Source organism: Fukomys damarensis, unplaced genomic scaffold (assembly GCF_012274545.1).
Source record: "Fukomys damarensis isolate Sample0158 unplaced genomic scaffold, DMR_v1.0_HiC HiC_scaffold_30, whole genome shotgun sequence".
Lineage (NCBI taxonomy): Eukaryota > Metazoa > Chordata > Mammalia > Rodentia > Bathyergidae > Fukomys > Fukomys damarensis.
This window is the reverse complement of record NW_022900942.1, coordinates 24,217,996-24,239,359: the sequence shown is the minus strand read 5'-3', so window position 1 is coordinate 24,239,359 and position 21,364 is coordinate 24,217,996. Positions and strand designations below refer to the sequence as shown.

The 21,364-nt window shown below is 37.0% G+C and overlaps 1 protein-coding gene across 1 annotated transcript in view; it reads left to right on the top strand.

The window, feature by feature from the left end:
* The window catches only part of Cdh20 (cadherin 20), a 216,481-nt gene extending 199,909 nt beyond the window's left edge, over positions 1-16,572 (top strand). Inside the window, exons 10-12 of the mRNA XM_010644855.1 lie at positions 4,172-4,289; positions 10,319-10,570; positions 14,978-16,572. Coding sequence (XP_010643157.1) covers positions 4,172-4,289; positions 10,319-10,570; positions 14,978-15,483 — 876 coding nt within the window. The 3' untranslated portion in view covers positions 15,484-16,572. The remainder of the gene's footprint in view (positions 1-4,171; positions 4,290-10,318; positions 10,571-14,977) is intronic.
* The last annotated feature ends 4,792 nt before the right edge of the window (positions 16,573-21,364 follow it).

Genomic DNA, 21,364 nt, shown 5'->3' with positions numbered 1-21,364 from the left:
AACTTCTGTCTGGGAGAAGTCGGTTTAGAACCTGTCTATCCTAGTCTTAGAATGATTAATTACATAGAATTATCTACTCTATCTTTGCTCTCAGTTTAAACTCTCATTTTCTTAGTGCTATTCATGTCAAGTGACTTTTGAGTGGAATGTAATCTGAAGGAGCACAAAGTTCTACTTACATAAGTTAACTGTAGTTCCATAATCTTCAGAGACATAGGTATTTATTTTTAAGGTACGCTTTTGAATCTAACTAAATGTTTGGTTTGTCAATTTCAAGTGGTATAACTGAGAAACACACAGAATTCTATTTGGAGTGAGTGTATATTAATGTATATGTTGGGTCTTGCACATTTTATAACTGGCCCTTCTGTGCCCTTCTCTTTTCTTAGTTTTTAAAGATAGTTTCCTCTTGTATCTTTGACCCAACAGACTTCCAAACAGTCCTGATGCAGATCCCAGAGTACATCCTATGGTCCTGTGGGTTCTGGTTGGGCAAATAGGTTGGAATCATTTTAATTTTTTATATGAAGGTTGGGAATTTGGGATGTGCACATTTCTAAGCCCACTTTAGCAATTCTTTTATTTCATGTCTCTCACTCACCTGGAACACCACTCCCAGCAACTTGCTGCACAAAGAGACCATGTCTGTACGATCAACACTTACATTATGGCCCTAACCTCCTTAAAGATTTACCCAATACATCTCTACCATTCTACTCAGTCAAAGCAAAAACTGATCCCCATTCTTCTGTGGAAACAAGATGTCCTATAGTAATTCCAATCTAAACTTATTTCATTCAGTGATCCATGAAATTTGGTACAATGGTCTATAGCTCTCCTAAAATTTTTTGTTTCAAAACAAGGATAATTCTGCTTCCACAACTATTACATTTCTATTCTAGGAAGACTTGAAATATTATGTTGCTAATAAAAGTTACAATGAAAACTTTACAGCACAAGAAATGATCCATGTATTATTATAAGAAAATAAGTATAAAAACTACATATTCATACTTGCAATTTTATATAGTTATGTTTACATGTGAACACTGGAGGAAAGATGCAAAAATATCACAGTTACTGTGCTAAGGTAGATGTTTGAGTGAAGAGATCTCAGTCTGTTTTAATGTTTGCTATATATTGTGATATGATAATTATATAATTTAGTATAAGTTATAAAAATAAAATATGAAATATATTTTATATCATGAGCAAAGATACTTATCTGATCTATAAAATAAGGAAATAGCACAGTAAAGTAAGTCTCCTCTCCCCCCAAGACTAAATGCTCCCTCCTTAAAGGGCTCTTGAACAAGAAAGTGGTACTGTGACAGGCTGATAGCACCTTAATCATCGCTCCTAGTTTTGGAGCCAAATGTATCCTCCATTTTTAGGGACATCTCTACTGGTCAATCATGCAGTGCTTTGAGGTACAGCTTATCTGTGATTTGGGGCTCAGGCTCTGAAGTGTCTACATGCCACATTTGTCAGGTTTATCCCAGAACACTAAAAATCCAACCCTTGGATTTGGGCTATGGAAAATGTTTTGAAGGTTTTTCAAAAATATACAGTTCAGGAAATGCATCTGGTTTAAAAATAAACGGCCTCCTTGCCTTTACTGCCAGACACTGTCATCAATTTCACATCTACCAAGTCTCCACCCATGAACAAAGCCCATGGAGAAGTGAGATATATACTTGGTAACAGCAGAGGGCAGAATGGAACCTGCTGATCAGAACACTGCATGACAGCTGGAGCTAAGGAAGAAATCTGACCTGCCAGGAGAATGGAGAGCAAGAGAGAAGGCTGTGGTGCTTCCATGCCTCAGTGTTCATTCACCCACTCTCTACAATTTCTTTACCCAATCCCATACTTGAGGCCCCACTGCACCAAAACATGCACAGTTCACAGGTCAGATGGTCTAAATTCATAACATTTCTTAAGAAACATGTTACCTCTTTAAATAATATGGCAAGCAAGATAAGAATGTACCGGATTTGTTCCTAGACCAAGATAAGAGGGAGGGTGGGCAACCCCTGCTTGTCAGCATGATTAACACAAGGATACTGTGGGTGAAAGTATCTCTACTACTTTCCTAAATTTACTGCCAACTCCATTCCCTCTTTCTTTTTTTTTTCCTCTCTCTCATTGAGTTTATTGGTACATTTTAGGTATACAGTACAGTTACATTCATTATTGGGATCTTGTACCTTTACATGACAGGTCTTGGTTCTCATTTTTTCCCCTTGTCCCTGTCCTCCCTTCACCCCCTCCTCCCCTCCCTATTTTCAAGCACTTTATTTCCATTTTTTCATTTTCTCATATTTTTTTTCTTTCCCTTACTCACTTTTCCCTACCCTTTCCACTTTCCCTACACCTTTAGCCTTTTTCTTCCTATTTCACATTGTCAATTATCTCATTAGGATCTTATTACTAGTATAGTTTATTCATACCAGAGAAACTATTCGGTGTTTACACATGTGCGACATTTATTACCCTTAGGAGTATATCCTCAATAGGTATCCATTTTCCTATGAATAACTCTAATTTCTCATTTTTTATGGCTGAGTAGTATTCCATTTTATAGAAAAACCACATCTTCTTTATCCAGTTTCCAACTGATGGGCAAATGGGCTATTTCCAAGTTTTAGCTATTACAAACTGTGCCGCTATAAACATAGGTGCGCATATATCACTATGTCCCTCTACTTTCTGATTCAACGTCAGGTTCCTCAGCAAGCATACCCTGAGACACAGTTCTGGTATAAGGCTTGGTAAAGGAAAGGGAGACTGAGCAAAAGGAAAGTTCACCTGTGACAAAAATCCACTAAAAGTCTACAGAGGGTTATAGAACAAGATATTTTCCAAGTTGAGATGAAATGGCCAGGCCATAACATTGTTTAATCACTGGATATGGTTTGCCCTATAAGGACAAAGTAACTATGGGCCAGGTGGCTGTCTTCAATAGAGACAGCCCTCAAGAAGACAATCCCTAAAGAAATGTTTTAAGGCTGGGTCAAGTCCTTCACTGAAGGCTGGCACAGGTCTTTTACTATGAAACAACACAGTGTAAGAAATCCCTTGCTGGGAGCTCCCCTAATCTACAATATATTGTGAAAGCAGCATTACATCCCATAATACACAGCCACCTGAGCTGTCAACAAACCTCTGATATTCCCATTTCTATCCCCATAGAAGCACAGCCAGCCTTTTTTTTTTTTTTTAAAGAGTAGGTAAAAATTTATTGAGGGAAAAAAAGCTTCTGTCTAAGAGAGACAGAAGGGGGACCAGAAAGTGGGTTGCGCACTCACCCTAATTTTCAAAGATGTTTTATACAGCAAAATCATGCGGTGAGGTGGGTACAAAGTGGGACAAAACTGTAAAACCCATTGAAAAATTACAAGTTGGGCTTGAGGTGGGGCAAAACCATGACCAACTAATAACATTACAAGTACAGTCATCCAGGTAATACTGATTAAATGGGGGAGCAAGTTACATAGCAAGCCTACAAGGATTTTCAGTAAGGGTGGGGGTCAGGGATATTTCCTGGAAAGGCTGGGTTAAGACCTTGGTCCCCCACCGAGGTGACTGAAACCTATTTAGAATATCAATCACTGCTATTTATCCCCAAGGGAAGCACAAGGTATAGTAGCAGTTTCTCTCCTTTTACAGTTCTGATCTTCAGTGAATGTGTCTTGATTGTAATACATGTTGGCTCCTTGCTGTGTTGGCTCCTTGGCAGTGGCCCTGTCTAACTGCCTACAAGATACCTAATTAACTTACCTATCTGCAATGTTCCTCCCTCTGAAGAAGTACCCCTAATAGCTGTGAGGGCGCAAAGGTGAAGACAGCTCTGGCTACTTCCAGCTGAAGAGGGCTATAGTTGTGATCAGCAGTTAAGAGTTACTCTACAGAGGGTCTATCTAAAGGCCTTCAGTAGGCGCCTCACAGCCAGGTAACATTTATGCTATGCTCATTAACATAGGTCCAACAATAAGCCAAAATTTATTTGGAATTATGGGATGGCACAGAGACTTTCCAGGTAAGCATCATACCATCCTTCTCATTAGGAAAAACAACCTGTCATTGGATTTCAAGGTTTGGGATTCTCTAAGCCCTAAAGTTTTTTTCCTTTGACTCTAGCTCACCTGATTTCATATTCCTCCTTTAGCTGATCCAGACAGTGAGTGCTGTGGACCAAGATGACCCACACAGTGGTCAACATTTCTACTACAGCTTGGCTCCTGAGGCTGCTAACAACCCCAACTTCACCGTAAGGGACAACCAAGGTAAAATTTATCTGTGCTTTTCTAAAGCATAGAATAGATACTTTTGGTTACGGCATCATACAAACAATGTCAAAGTTTGTCTGCTCTTTAATAGCAGGAAGGACATTAATGTCAATTCTTGTTCAAGTTTCGTTTCAGAAAGCAAAGACAGAGTGCCCTCTGCTGACTCAAAACACTCAGTTGACAAATACTTATTGAAGCTTGTTCTATGCCAAACACTACTCAAATCACAGAGGCAAATCCTTCCTTTATTTCTACAGATAGTGGCCATGTTTATGTGTTCTGTAATACTGGCAATAACCTGAGAACAATCATATAAAGTGACTTAAATAAAGAGGAAAACCCCAAAGGAACACTTCTAATCAAAGGAGGAAACAGTGAAGAGTTCTCAGAATAGAAGGACAAAAACTAAATAGCAGAAGGAGCAAAGAGAAAATACAGGAACACAAACGGTAGCTTTGGCATTGAAACAACTTTTAAAAGATATATCCAGGTGGAATTCCTATTGCAGAAAGTGCTCCCCCACTACATCTTTGCTGAAATTGGAATTCTAGGCCTGTCTTTTCCAAAATATCAACAAAAGGCTGTATAGACCAAGCACACTGTTCTTTGAACACAGGTGAGGAAAAGGAGGAACTTTTGTTCTCTGGCCAGATGATTTGCTTCAAAGAAAAGTCAGAGCAATTGAAAAAAAATAATTTAAATTTGTCAAATGATCCACTTCTGTTAATTCTGCTACCAACTAGGATCTTACCTTGTGGAGGTCATCACTCTGTTAGACTGCAGTAACCTCATTTTAATTCCAAATCAAAAATAATAATTGTAACTCCATAACAATCTAAACGAAGGGTACTAAACAGTCATGATGAAATTTAAGGTACCAATTAAACTCCATATATTCTGCTGTAAAACTTGAGAATCTCAGATCTTTTTCTTCTAAATATATATTATTATAAATCACTATGATTACTTCTGGAAGGAAAGACAATATGAATTACCACAACGGAATTATCACATTTAAATATCCTAAGACGTCTACTGGGTCAGTCTTTTGAACTATTCATTACCCACTTCATAGGGAAATGCTTCCTACAAAAAGTGGTTTCAGCCTCTTCAGGGTTGGTCTTACAAAAAAAAATCCTGGAGTGGGAGTAATAATTTATTATGTTCTTTCTTCAAATCTTCAGCTAAGTGTCATTCTATTTCTTCATTCTTATACTGGCCAAAATCAATACAAAAACAATACGCAGCAAAATAGTGCAAGTTTCTTAAAGATGACTGTGGACACAGTTCATAGAACCAATGTCTTACAAAGATGGGCTACAAGAACAGGACAATAAAAAGATATGACTCATCATTTGGAAGAAAGCCCAAAATAAAAGTCAGCAATCCTTATCTCCACATGACAATTTATCCCACCAGCATCCTTTATGAAGGCTTATATTTAAAAAAAAATGCACCAACATCTAATATGGCTATCTACTGTGAAGTGCCCCAGGAGCTCCCATGCCTCAAATGTGATGTCCTTTTGTGAACAAACAGGACACTATCTCATGTAAAGTCCCTCCACACTATTTTCTTATTTTTTAGTCTCAAAAACATTATGCAAAGGGCCAGACATAGCAGTGTGTGCCTGTAATCCCAGCAATAAAGAGGCTGAGGCAGGAGGACTGCCATAAGTTCAAGGCCATCCTGGACTACATAGTGAGTTCAAACCCAGCCTGAATTGCATAGAAGACCTGTACCAAAAAATGGGGGGAGGGAACACATCATGAAAAAGACTGTGCGGTAAATAATACCTTACAGTTTCAGAGTATTTTTCATACTTCACTTTATTTGATATTTACAATAATCTATAAGGTTTTTAAGAAATTTACTAATGAGTAGCATTCTCATTTTCCCATTTGGCAGTTAAAGAAAGCATGAGAATCACTCAAGATCAGAAAGTGAGTAAGCACTGAGACTAGAATTTGGGTTCTTCTATAGCTACACACACACACACACACACACACACACACATACGTGAAAGTGTTTTGTGTCATCTCAACAGTTTACTAAGGCCCTAATTATCACACACTCAACAAAAAATTTCCAAATGGCCAATAATATATGCTGGTCCCCTCCAAGGACTAGACTCAACCATATAAAGCTCAGAATTCTTCCTTTACTATTAAAAGATTATTAGGTCAAGAAACATAATATTTAGTAGCAGACTATACTACTCAGCTCTAGTCAGTCTTTTCTAAAGGCATTATAACTCAGCATGGTTTAAAGCAAGAAAAAATGTAAAAATAGATCTATTTAGAGAAAAACTTGATTTCTGAAAAAAAAAAAACTTAAAACTACAAAATAGAATTAATAGTATTTACCTGTTAAGTCTTGAAAACAGAAAAGCAAGTGGATGGATTATGTGGTAAGTGAATACTATATGAATATAATCACAGTAACTGATTGCTATATTTTTCCATGGAAAAGAAAAGAGGAAAGTATCCTGTACTGAAGAAGGAAGAGATTATGATTATCTGAATAATTTAACAGTTAATGTTACTAAACTAAATAAGTAGTTGCACCACACAATAAAAGAACATATTGTATAATCAGAATTTGCCAGAGCTCAAATCCCAGCTCTGCTAACTAGCTAGACTGAATAAAAAATAAAACTGCTTAGGGATTAATTATCTTACTGTAAAAGGGTGAAATTATCACTATCTCATCCAATTCTTGTGAAGATCTAATGGTATACTACATGTGGAGTGCAAGTAACACTGGGACTTGAGCACTTAAATCATAGCTGCCACCACGAAATAAACAGAGACCTGAGGAGGAGGGAAAGATAATTAGGGGATAATTTATTGATAATAAAAGGTTAAGCTATGATACAGAAACAGTCTACCAAAATCTCAGTGACTTGGTGAAACTGAAGTTAATTTCTTGCTCAAAAGAAAGCTCCCTATGCCTCTTACTGATCCAAGGCAACTGCCTACCATATGCAGCTCAGTGCTCCAGACTGCTACAATCTCCATCTCACACATTCTTTTAGTTGCTATAACAATGCAAGGAAGTATAATATTCTATACCAGCTCTCATGTGCTTCTGCTTCAAAGATAAATCATTTTTGCTCTTTTTTCATCCACTGAAGCAAATCACAGATATGCCCAAATTCAAAATAGGAAGGAAAGTATAATCCTTGGCCATATCCAAGAAGAGAACCATAAATTTTTTTTAACTTTTGTTATTACATGTTTGCAGTAAGTAATTACATTCATTATGGGGAATTGGCATAGGTACAGAACATATTTCAATTCTTTTTCCCTTTCCCTCCACCCCCTTTTATTTTGCCAGCATTAAGGTCATTTTTATCCTATAAGACCTTATAAAGTTAATTATCATATATACAGATTTTTAAAAAGGCTAATAGTCCAAAGAACATATAAAATGCATAAGATAATTATGTAAGTCAAGGTACATTTTTAGATGCATTGTCCACACTGAATTTCAGTAATTTTTTTGTCTCTTTCTTCCTCTTATGTCTTTTATTTCATACTTTATATATTAAGTTTTCAATATAAAAGAAACCATTAAATATCTAATTTTCTGTTTCTGATTTACTTCACTTAATATTATGGTCTGAAGGTGCATCCATTTTCCTACAAATGATTCAAGTTTATCCTTCTTTATAGCAGAATAGTACTCCACTGTGCATAAATACATTTTCTTTATCCATTCATCTGTTGTTAGACATATAGGCTGTATCCAAGATTTAGCTATTATAAATTGTGCTATTCTAGACATGGATATGTATGTATATATCACTGTGGTATGATGTCTTTAACTCTTGGGAAAATGCCTAGAAGGACAATAGTTGGGTCAAATGGAATTTGTATTTTTAGTTTTTTTAAGGAATCGCCATGCTGAGTTCTACAGTTATTGCTTCAGTTTACATTTCCAACAATGAAGAAGGGTTTCTTATTCCCCACAGTCTCACCAGCATTTGTTATTGATTGATTTTTTGATGGTAACCATTCTTTCTGGAGTGAGATAGAATCTCAATGTTGTTTTAATTTGCATTTCTTGACCGGCCAGCAATGTTGAACAGTTTTTCATGAATTTATTTTCCATTTATATTTCTTCATATAAGAAGTATCTACTCATTTTACATGCCCATTTTTTAATTGGGCCTTTGAATTTGGGGGTTAATTTTCTTAATTTTTACATATTCTAATATTAGTCCTTTGTCTGCAGAGTAGATGGCAAAAATTTTTTCCCATGCTGTAGGTTTTTCTTCACTCTGTTGATGGTTCCTTTGATGTGCAGCAGCTTTTTAATTTGATGTGATCCCATTTGTTCTTTGTATTATTTCTTGTTCAAGCAGGGTTTTGTTCAGAAAGTCTCTCCCATCTATAGCCATATCACCCTGAAGGCACACAATTCTGTAAGAAAGTCTCTCCCTACACCTATAAGAGTTTTACCAATTTTGTCTTGCAGCAAATTGTTTCTGTTCTAATTTTTAGATCTTTGATCCATTTTTATTTTAGTTTAGTGCATGATAAGAGATGTGGATCTAGGTTCAATCTTCAGTATATGGATAGCTAGTTTTCTCAGCACCATTTGAGAATCATAAATATTGATGATCACTAAAAATATCTCCTTTGGTTAGGCTCTCAAAATTTTTTTTGCGTGAAATTCTAGGCCCTACCCTGTGAAATGAGAAACACATCCAGGGAATCTTTGCTAATGGTTTTAGCTTTGAAAATGACTTCTTATATGTTCTAACACACCTCTCAAACTTCCTCTGCTGAAATGATCTGAGCTTTGCAAAAATATATGTGTTAGAATTTAAAGCCACTCCAGAAAATCTGAGAATAGAAATTTTAAAAGTAAAAAAAAAAAAATCCCCACACATAACATTAGGCAAATATAAATATACACATGCATGCATACAAACATACATCCACATGTACACGCCAGCTTTGTAGAAACAAATCTAAAAATTCAGCTAAGAAGAGGTTTGGTGTTAGAAGGGTGATTAGTCAAGAATATTGGATAATTCAAAATTCCCAGACAATTTTAAATGTTTTCATCACAAAGAAATAGTAAATGTTTGAAATTATGAATAACTTAAATATTCTGATTTGATCATTACATAATATATAAATACACTGAAACATCATACTGTACCCCATAAAGATGTATATTATCAATTTTTAAAACTTTAAAACTGGAGGGGGCTGGGGATTTAGCTCAGCAGTTCAGTAGCCTGCCTTGCAAGCGCAAGGACCCAAGTTCGATCCCCGGTACCAAAAAAAAAAAAAACCTTTAAAACTGGAGTAAAAAATAACACGTGTTACTGATTAGGAATAATTTTTACCAATCTAATATTAACTGCCTAAACTTAGACCACCAAGCCAGAAGAAATAATAAGGTGTCATACGATGATTGTGAAATTTCAAATAGGCCACTGCTAAATTAGCAGGACTTGGTAACTGCAATTCTGAGGCATAAAAAAATTAGCAAAAAACATGAATTCTAGCTAAAGTGGCAAAAATAAGCAATCTGCCACAACCACAGGGTTCTTCAGCATTGTTTTCCTGAAAGCAGAAAGAAGCACCAGGGTCTCGACAAACTGTTGAGCAGGAACAAACAGGGACCACAAGTCGCCAGTGACTGTTCACTTCTGTCAAAATTTCCCAAGGACATTTCTGTTAGATCTGAAGGCTGACAGTTTGCCCTGGGCACTTAATGTCAAAAGGGTAAGACAGATTCTCAAAAAAGGGTTTCCCTCCTAAGCCTCAGGGTTTTGCCTAAAAGCAAGCAAAAATCTTGAGTTTGTGAATCCAAATGCTGATCCAGCCAATTTAACTGTGGCTACAGGTGAACACCACCAGGGAAGGTCAACTGTTCTTCCTATTCCTTGTTCTGCCCTCCTTGCTTTTCTCAATTCAAAACATTAATTCACTTGTTGGTTCTTCCATTTCTTCTCTCATTTTTTTTCTTTCCTTCTTCAACTGTGGAATCCCCTGCTTCTTCAGATAACACTGCCCGAATTCTCACCAAGAGGTCTGGCTTCCGGCAGCAAGAGCAGAGCATATTTTACCTGCCTATCCTGATAGCAGACAGTGGGCAGCCAGTGCTGAGCAGCACAGGCACACTGACCATTCAGGTGTGCAGCTGTGATGACGATGGCCACGTCATGTCCTGCAGCCCCGAGGCCTACATGCTCCCAGTCAGTTTGAGCAGGGGTGCCCTCATCGCCATTCTGGCCTGCATCTTTGTCCTCTTAGGTGAGTAAATGTCTTGTTTCTTCTGTGTGGGTCCCTCCTTGCTCAGATAACAGTCAGTTATCCCCCTCACACAGTTATTTAAAACTAGTCTATCATGCCATACTTACTGAAAAGGTGGTGTAATGAAGCTTGGGAAAAAGTACAGAAAATTAAAGACAGTCCCTTCATTCAATGCCTTTTTTGGCAAGATTAAAGCACATGTATTCACCACGCATCTACAATCGACCACAAAACCATGCTAGGTGCTAGGATTAGACTTCACCAAGTTTACTCCGGAATGAAATAACTTCATTTTGACATCACAGAACCAAAATTACAATTTTGAAAAGATATGATGATCACCTCTTCTAACACCTTCCTTTCACATAAACAGCAGCTAAAAGCCAGAGGTTAAGTGACAGACCCAAAGCTAAATGTCAAAGGCATATGAAGGACTGAAATGCAGGCAGGCCATTTATTAGGCCCCTAGCTTAGCAGCACTGCCCTTCTTAAATGCTCAAGTGCAGATTCTGAAGGTACTGTTACCCAGAAAGAAAGAGGCACAGAGTGTGCCTTGGTAAAGGGGAGGTGCTATTTCAAACAACAGGACCATTTTTCTCAAAGCATGACTTTTAAGAGCATAATGCAACACTTATTATTTAAATGAAATTATCTAAAAATAAGACATACAGTGATCTTTATTTCTAAAAAGAGACAGACCAATTTTATAAAGTGCCTAATTCTCTATCACCATCCACATTTCTTCCAGCAGATAATCCAAGGAGATCAGTAAAGTCCTCATAGAAAAGTAGAATTTTAACAGAAATCTGAAGGAAGTGGTGGAGTGAGCACAGATTTGTGGAAAACAAATTGTTTGGGGGTGTCAGCGCCCCTCCTAGGTACTGACACTACCCAACAAAGAGTAATACCTAAACAAAGCTAGTTTGCTTCTGGTAAAATACAAAGAGATGATGCAAGGCTAGTGAGAGAGCACTATTGGGATAGAGAATCATTCCTTTTCCTCTTAAGTCATACTGTAAGGCACCCACCTACCTCCCTTATACATAAGGCCATTTGTGTAACTTTTCTAACTCCACCATCAAAAGTAAAAACTTAAGTAATCTCTTAGATCCAAGAAAAAAAATATATATATACCACCTCTTCTGATAAATTAAACCACAGCATATACATCCTGCTTAGGGAAAAACAAAAGTAATAGACAACAACATCATTCAAAGTCAAAGAACTCCCAGCTTTCTCTGAGGAAAAAATAAAGCATTGGAGATTTAAATTAAAATATACTTGTAGATATCCATATATACTCTTTATCTCTACTTTTCTAAACACCAAGAGACTGATCAGATCAAAGAAAGAAATTATTCTTTGTATAAAATATCTGTGTTTGACTGACATTCTAGACAGGGCTGTGGAATTGACTTCTCAAGTTACATTTTTTAAATACAACATGTGGTTTAATTTTGTGGTAGTTTAGTCTCACATGAAGGGAGAAGTAGCAAAAATAAGTAACCTTTCTAAGTCCTTAGATTCCTTGTTATGGTTTCTGGTCTGTGAGAATTGTTAAGGTTTGTCCATGACAAACAAAGCCCACCTGCAATTTCTTAAATGTCCATAAGGTGGCATTGGGAGTCCTTCAGAGCAGAATAGAACCACCTAGAAGAAGCCTCTGAAGAAACTTCCTCCTAGGAGAAAATTCCAGACTAGCTGTCCTTAATTCTACCTTCAGAAAATATTATAAATTCACCCTGGCCCACAAAGAGCCCATCATTACAGAGACACTGACTTGGAGGAGCTATCTAGTTAGTAGTAGTGTGAAAGGGGTAATTTATTTCATCCCTCTCCAACTCATTATGTGTTGTCTTTTGAACTCTACAGAATAAGATAAGTTTTCAAGAGCTAAATTAAACATAGGTGTCATTAAAACTTCAGTTTTATGTATTCTTATTCCTATATTAAATACAATTCATAAAACTGTGTACAAGTTTAGTTGTAGCTGATCAGCAAATAAAAAACTACATTTTATGAAAAATTAAATAAACACATTAATCTTGACAATTTCAATGTGGCAGTGCTTTCTTATGTCTTGAATATGTATCCAATTCTCTAGGTATTATACACTGTGTCCATAATACCTAAAGAATAAACATGTCTAGAACCAATTCTCTTCTGTCACACAATCAAGGAAACCTTTCAGCAGAATAGGATCACTTTCCCAAAGTATGACTTTTAAGAGCATAATGCAATACTTATTATTTAAATCAAATTATCTAAAAATGAGACATATAGTAATCTTTATTTTGAAAACAGACCAATTTTATAAAGTATCTAATTTTTCATCACCATCAGCATTTCCTCCAGCAGATAATCAAAGACTGAGTCTTCCTATGTTGCCTAAACTGGCCTCAATCTTGTAGGCTCAAGTGTTCCACTGGTAACTGGAACAATAGATGTGTACCACCCAGCCCAACTACGCAGAGTTTTCTTTGTTTCTTGGTATCTTAAAATACCATCACTGCCATTCCAAGATCACCTGAATCTCTGCCCACTCCAGCAGGCAGAGTTCACTGGCTCTGACTCTGTACTTCAATGACAACACCTGTAACTCTATGAGAGGCCTATCACTCTCTGATTTATATTAACCATTACATATTTAATTGCCTTATATTGCAAGTTCTAAGAACACAAACAATTTCATAATCAATATTGTTTCCCCACTGCTTATAATAGAGCATAAAAACTTATTTGGGTTTAGTAGTAACAGTTTATTGAATGCCACAAATACAGCATATTAACTTAGAATCCCATTTTTCCATCCTGCCTTCAGTCCAAATCACACCCCAGCCTCTGATGCTCAAATTTAAGCTTCCCTTCCTTAGAGTCTTATTAGTCTCTTTCCCTGAAATCCCACAGGTCCCACAGTCCATTCCTCATACTTTTGTATATACAGAACATACGCAAGAGTGTATAATTGTCTGTGTGTGCATTTTGTCACCCAAGCTAGTAACAAAATATTAGGTATTAACATTATTAATTGCAGTTTATACAAAAAGGTCAACCTATATTCAAATGCTTTTTAAAAATTACGGTTGAGCAGGGGATTTGCCTCAGTGGTTCCACCCCCTGCCTCACAAGTGCAAGGGCCTGAGTTCCGTCCCTGGTACCAAAAACAAAAAAGCAAAAAAAAACATACATTCTACTTGCACTAAAATCATGCTTGAGGTTTTTTGTTCTTTTTTTTGTTGTTGTTGTTGTTGTTCTGTTTTGTTTTGTTTTGTTTTTTGGTACCAGAGATCGAACTCAAGACGTTGTGCTCATGAGGCAGGCTGTGGAACCACTGAGCTAAATCCCCAGCCCCATTTGTTGAGTTTTCTTAGTCTGTAATCTCTAATTGCACATATGACTGTACCACATTTTCCCCTTAAATAAACTGGGTCTTATTTTTGCAATGCTGTCAAACTGTCACTGTTCACCAACTGTAACAAAGCACACCAGAAAAAAAAATCAATACAGTTCTATAGCTAAAATCTCAACACACTTCCTGGAAAACATTTTCACTCACAGAGATAAAAAGCTCAATGGGATTATCTCTATCTCTCCTTTAAACCCCAGTGAACATATCCAGGAAAAAAAATGCATTTGTTCGGATAAAATTTTATCCAAACCTGCAAGGGCACACCTAACAATGTGGTGCTTCTTTGATAACACAGTGAATTATATAAAATGTCACTGCTCATTCTTTTCCTTCCATGAAAGCCACTGGATAAAGAAAGCTGTAATCATTTCTTTCATAAAAGGCTTTACTGAGAAATCTGGGGTTAATGGATCACAGAGGTCATTTATGTCTTACTTTTCGGAGAGGGTATAAAAAGGACAATGGCTTTAGCTCATCTTTAGGTTGTATGTCTGTGTACAAATACATTTAAATATAGTTATATTTATAGACTAGGATCCTATTAAGATGTGAACATAAGAAAGCAGAATTCCACTCAGATTTTACATATATATATATATATATATATATAAAATATATACATATATTCATTACTATATAATGATACAATTCTTAGTATATCTTAGTCCCATAGCAAGTCACAGTGACTGGATGCACACACTATTTCAAAGCAACAAGATTATGTAAAGAGAGTGTATATGCAACTTCTAATTATACCAATTGAAAAAAACAGAGGGAGCGCTTCATTTGTCCACACACTCTAAATCTAACATAACAAAAATAATAAAAACAAGGTAGATTGCTATTAGTTAACTCCCTGAGGTTTAAAATACCCGAATACTATCTCTGAACTCACCAGTTAGTGACTTACTTCTTCCTTTATTCCTGGTCAATCAAGAGTATTTCTAGTGACAGCCAAGCCTTGCGGATAAATATCCTGTCCTCTCTATTCTTGGCAGTGTTGGTGCTGCTTATTTTGTCCATGAGGAGACACCGGAAACAACCGTACATCATCGACGATGACGAGAACATCCACGAAAACATCGTCCGCTATGACGACGAGGGAGGTGGTGAGGAGGACACCGAGGCCTTTGACATTGCGGCCATGTGGAACCCCCGGGAGGCACAGGCAGGCGCTGCCCCCAAGACACGGCAAGACATGCTACCAGAGATTGAAAGTCTCTCGCGCTACGTGCCTCAAACGTGTGCCATCAACAGCACTGTCCACAGCTATGTGCTGGCCAAGCTTTATGAGGCCGACATGGACCTGTGGGCCCCACCCTTCGACTCCCTCCAGACATACATGTTCGAGGGGGATGGCTCTGTAGCAGGGTCGCTGAGCTCCCTACAGTCAGCCACCTCGGACTCGGAGCAGAGCTTCGACTTCCTCACGGACTGGGGACCCCGCTTCCGGAAGTTGGCTGAGCTCTACGGGGCATCGGAAGGGCCCTCGCCCTTGTGGTGACGGAAGCCGGGAGGCAGGGGTACGTCCAAATCCAGACGTTCTCGGATGATACATCGTGGACAACCCGCAGCATATCACACGAGCAATACAGTTCTGGGCTGGAGAGTGAGGATGGGCTGCAAGGGGCGAACAGAGCTCTCTCTGGATAAGCTTTACTTGATTATAATCAAGATGAAACCCAGGAAGAGGAGAGCAGAATCTCCAACTACTTTTTCGTTTTAATTTTTCTGACACTGTTTAAAGGTTCGGAGTCCACGGTACTAAGCAAGCTTGGCTTTTCTGCTATTCACAGGGACTTTGTCACTTTGCCACCACAAAAAAGAATAGAAAAGGCCCTGATTCCAAATACAGAGTTGACCAGTGAATACAGGTAGAAAGTTCTACTCTCGTGTCCGGATTTTTTTTTTTAATATTATTTTCCTTTAAGAGTTTTCCTGGATCATCAAACCGCTGAAAACAATTTACACAGAAGAACACTGAAAATTTGTTCCTTAGTGAAATTAACCTACCAATTCTGGAAAGGTTGGAATTTCTTTTTACCTTTTTGAGACAAGGTTAAGACTGAATCAGCCTTGCATGGCGGTGGGAGGGAGGGAGGGAGAAGGAAGAGACAATGACTTTGTGCTCAAGTTTAATAGCTAGCTGAACCAAGAGTTGTTGGCATTACAGCTAATCCAGTGCCACTGAGTTAGAATGCTTCTGTTCTCCTTTCAGCTCTTTTAGCCCCTGCAAAAGTGTTCAGAATGAAATCCGAAAATCTGCCTCTTTGCACTGTAGATGTCTCTTCCATGTGCCAAATGTGGAGATTAGATGCTACAAACGAAAGCCAAATAAAAAGAAGTATCTGCTAAAAGCATGGGTTAGAGGGCTTTCCTAATCTGTGTGAGGTCAATCCAAGGGATGTTTACATACTGTAGATAACCTACTTGAACAAAAACCAGTATTATAGAGAATAAATGGATGTAAGAAAATTACATGTATAAGCTTTTTATATTTCTTAATAATTTTGGTAATAAATATGATGTACTGCATCTCAGTACCTTAGCACTTCTTTTAATAAAAGTTAAATAGAAGGGAAAGTCTATTGCAAATTTGTTTAATTCCTGAGCCAGTATAAGATGATTTTGTTTTCTTGATTTAGCCTTAGGTTCTTGGGACTGGGACTGGTTCGTAAGAGAGAAGCAATATCAAAGAAACGTGATATTATGCACTCTGACCAGGTGAATATTATGGTTCAAACTGTAAAGCTTTTAATAAACACTCTTGTTCTTCTATCTCTGAAAAAGAAACAAAGGATTATTTGGTAATATCAATGATACAATGATGAATTTATCCCATATTATTCATTTTGTGAAAGGGTTTTTACACATAGCCACCAAGGAGGTAGGCTACTATTACTTTCATTTTGGTTTCATTGCCATATTAAATATGATTAATTTGTTCACTCAAGATAGTCTTACAGAAGGTTAGTACCATATTTTATTCATCTTTCTTTCCCTGTAATAGTTAACAGTCCTTTGCATATAGTAGATGCTTATTAGATGCTAATCAGGTAACTGATGGACAATATCTCTTTCTTTGCCAATCTATTACTAAAGTAAATTTACAGTTATCCTCACAATTGAGGACAAAGTGTGAACCAAATAGATTTCTAACAAACTTAATTATAGCTGTGGCTCTCAAATTTTAATGTGTAACTGAATCAACTGGAGGCTTTGTTAAAAACTATCTCTCCCCCACCCCCGGAATTTGTGATTCAGTAGACATGGCACAGTTTGCTTTCTAACAAATTCCCCAGGTAATGCTGATCTGTTGCTGATGCAGGGATCAGTCTGAGAAAGTGTGGTATACAGTTACTCTTTTGCAAACATATGAACATTAGATTATCAGCCCACTTGAGGCTCACCCTATCAAGAGAGTTATGAATCTCTTCTAGCAAAATGAATGCTGATGAAAAGTAGAGAAAGCAGATGAGAGCTTGGGAGCCAGTAGGATGTAATTTTGTGCGTGTTACATAGATTCCTAAGAAATACACAAATTATCTCAACTTTCTTTATACTAATCTTTTCTTCCCATGAGAGGCAGGCAGCTCTCACCCATCCTTCTTAAGGTAGGATGTATTGAAAATAAATTTAACAAAGCAAAAGAACAAAATATTAACCAAACTAGACTCTACCACAAACTAATTATGTGAGTGTGGGCAAGCTAACCTCTATAGCATTCTTTATATTGAAAGCTTGGGATAATTTTATGACTACTCACTTTGTGTTGCATGCCTTATAACTGGGAACAGCTGTTATCCTAACCACAGGGGCTTATCATGCCCCACATCCTACAAATTTGATCCCCATGATTCTGGGCATGAAGTGATTAAACAGAATTTCCTGAATCTTCTGGTCCCTAGAAGGATGTTTAATAGTATAATATAAGAAGTGTGAAAGAAGCACAAAATAGGAGAACTATTTCAGCTCATACTATGAGCTGAAAGAGACTCTCACTTCCAATGACTTTGGGGTTTTAAAATTCTCTTTCTGCTACCATGGTGTACCACAAATAATGCTCCTCTCTCCCTGGGGAAGAAAGAAAAAAGGAAAAAGAGGGAAGGAGGGAGGGGGAGAAGGAGTGGGGAGAGACAGAGGATGAGAGAGAGACAGACAGAGACAGAGAGAGATAAAACTACTACACAAGTAGTGTGCTCAGGTTAGACCAAAGAGCTTTAAAATTAGTACACTATTTCTGTATTATCAGGTTAAGCAAGCAGTCACATAATTAACATGTTAAAGGGAAATGAACCTCTGTAGGAAACTACTGATTTAGACTGCTTAGCCTGAAATTGTATTCTGAATTAAATATGAGCAAAAATAAAAATTCTCAATACATTTTCTCAATCAAAAAAGGAGAATATGTCAATATAGAAGACAGGCAAAGGCAAAGACTGAGTGTCTCACATAAGAAAAAATCTGTAAATCCTCAGAACAGAATTCAGACAAGTGAAATTCAGTACAAGCATATTGATCAAAAAGTGTTACAATTCACTAGTAATTCAAAACTAGACTTTGGTATCAAAATACACAGTATATACAAATAGTACTGGGCTACATTAACACAGATTATACAAATAGTTCTCCATTTTTAAATTCTTTTGTCATTTTCATAACAATTATATTGTATACAATATATACATTATGTTAAAAGATTCTATATATAGATTTGGAAAGCTTCTGCTTAGTCCTTAAGGATCAAGTTTCTGATACAAGGAGTAAACAAAATTAGGTTAAAGAATCCTTTTTTTTGCCGGGTGTGGTGGTTCATGCCCGTAATCCCAGCACTCAGGAGGCTGAGGCAGGAGGATCGCTATGAGTTCAAAACCAGCCTGGGCTACATACATAGTGAGTTCCAGGTCAGTCTCAACTATAGTGAGACCCTGACTCAAAAACCAAAAAAAAAAAAAATCCTTTTTTTTAAAACAACCTACTAAAGAGACTTATGTATTCAAGTTATACAAAAACATGCTAATTTATAGTATATTCAGTTAACTATAGCACTGACCCAAAACACAGCTTTTCTTACATATTTATTCCTGGGACAGGATGCTTACAAATTCTGACCCATTTGTTCAGCCACACTCTTGGTTTTTAAGGATGATCAGATGGCTGAGGGTGAGGGTGAGGGAGTTTCTTCCACTCCAGTCCTTTAACTACAATGACAAGCTTCCAGATGCCCATGATACCAAGGTATCTACCTTGAATCCCAGAAATCCTGAGACCACAACTTGAAATATCCACTGTCAAAAATGAGTGCAACCATTCGTAAAACCTTTTCTAATTTTTCAGTAGGGCTGGATCCTAGTTTTTCTTAAAAAAAAAAGAAAGCTTATTTCCCTTTCTTCCCCTTCTTTTCTGTCAATTATTTTGGTTACCACTGCTGCATTTAGAAAAAAAATTTTAGTGGAGTTAACTGATAACCATTTATTATGCCCAGACATTTAGTGGGTCAGTAATTTGGAATGGGTGCATCAAAGACACTCAAAAGCTAAGGTCGATTTAAGAGCAGAGCCCAGATCATCCAAAGACTTGTTCTTCTTCCATATGTCTGGTCGCTAATGCTGGCTATCAATGAGGACCAGATGTAGTAAACGTTACCCAGACGTCCTCCTCTGGTTTTATGGACTTCCTCACATAATGGTGACTGAATCCTAAAAGAGAGCACCACAAAAAAGCCAGGAAGAAAGTGAATCAACTTCTATAACTTTAGAAGAAACACAGCATTACCTCTATGATAATCACTAGCCTCCCCGTCCTGAAGAAGAGGGAACAGATTCCACCTCTCAATCGATGTTTCAGAGTGTCAGAGCTACACTACAAGAAAGAATAAGTCTATGCCTATTGTTGGAAAAATATAATAAGCCACATCATCTTTGCCTTTTTTGTGCACTCTTTCCCCTACTCCAGGAGTCACTTCTGGTTCTATTTACCATTTCCTCCATCTCTTCCACTCTTCCTCTTCTTTATAGAATACATTCTTATTCCATAGGTACATTACTCTTCTTTGAAAGTCAGCCTCATCCCTATCACACAGTGCTTTCAGGATTAAATAAATATTCCATGAAAACACCTAGCAAAATACCTGGCATATAACAAGCATACATTTTATTAAGTTTTAATTAATGTTTAATAAACAACATACTTAAGGTATACAATTTGATATTTTGACATATTTATACACACATGAAACCATCCCCACAAACACCATACCGACTATATCTTACCACTAAAAATTTTCTCATGACCCTCTGTAACACCTCCCTCTCCTCCTGTCTTGCCTCCATTCCGTCCCAAGCAAATACTGAAATATTTTCTGTCACTATAAATTAGCTTTCATTTTTAGACTTTTATATCAATGAAATAATACCAATTTTACCTTTTTTCTTTGAGATGGCACTGTTCACTCAGCAAAAACTACTTTGACATCTGTCAATATCACTGGATCAATATGTCATTGTGTTTTGTTATTGAATAATATTCCATTATATAGATAAATCACAATTTGTTGGGGTTTTTTTTCTATTCCATGTAGAGATTTGAGTACCTTAAAGTTTGTGGCTATTATAAGCTGCCATGAACATATATGTATATGATTTTTTATGTAGACATGTTTTCTCTTCTTCATAAATTCTTAAGATTGGAATGGGTTAGATCATAAGGTAGGTGTATGCTTTAAAAACAACCACAGAAAAGCCTTCCAAAGTGTTTTTACCATTATTCTTTCCCTTTAACAATGTATGAAAGTTCAATTTCCTCCACATCTTAGCCAATACTTGCTGTGGTCTTTTTGCATTTCAGCCAATATAAAGTAGTACTGTGGTATCTCACTTAGCTTTAATTTACAATATCCTCATGGGCAATAATGTTGAACATCTTTTTTTTCTCCTTTTTATTGAGTTTATTGGTACAATCTAGGTATACAATACAGTTACATTCATCTTTGGGATTCTGTACCTTTACCTAATAGGTCTTGATTCTCATTTTCTCCCCTTGTTCCTGCCCTCCCTTCACCCCCACTCCCCTCCCCATTTACAAACACTTTATTTCCATTTTTTCAGTTTCTCATATTTTTTTTCCTCTCCCTTATTACCTTTCCCCCACCTTTCCCACTTTCCCTATGCCTTTAGCCCTTTACTTCCTATTTCACATTATTAATTATCTCATTAGGATCCTGTGTACTATTGTAGTTTTTCACACCAGAGAAACTATTCGGTATTTCAGTTAAAGAAATCTCTGTATGAACATTAAAAATAGGGAATCCTAAAATAAAACTAAAAAGGAAAGTAAAAGAGAAAAGGCGATGATGTAACATTAAAATAATCCTTAATTCTGGAGAT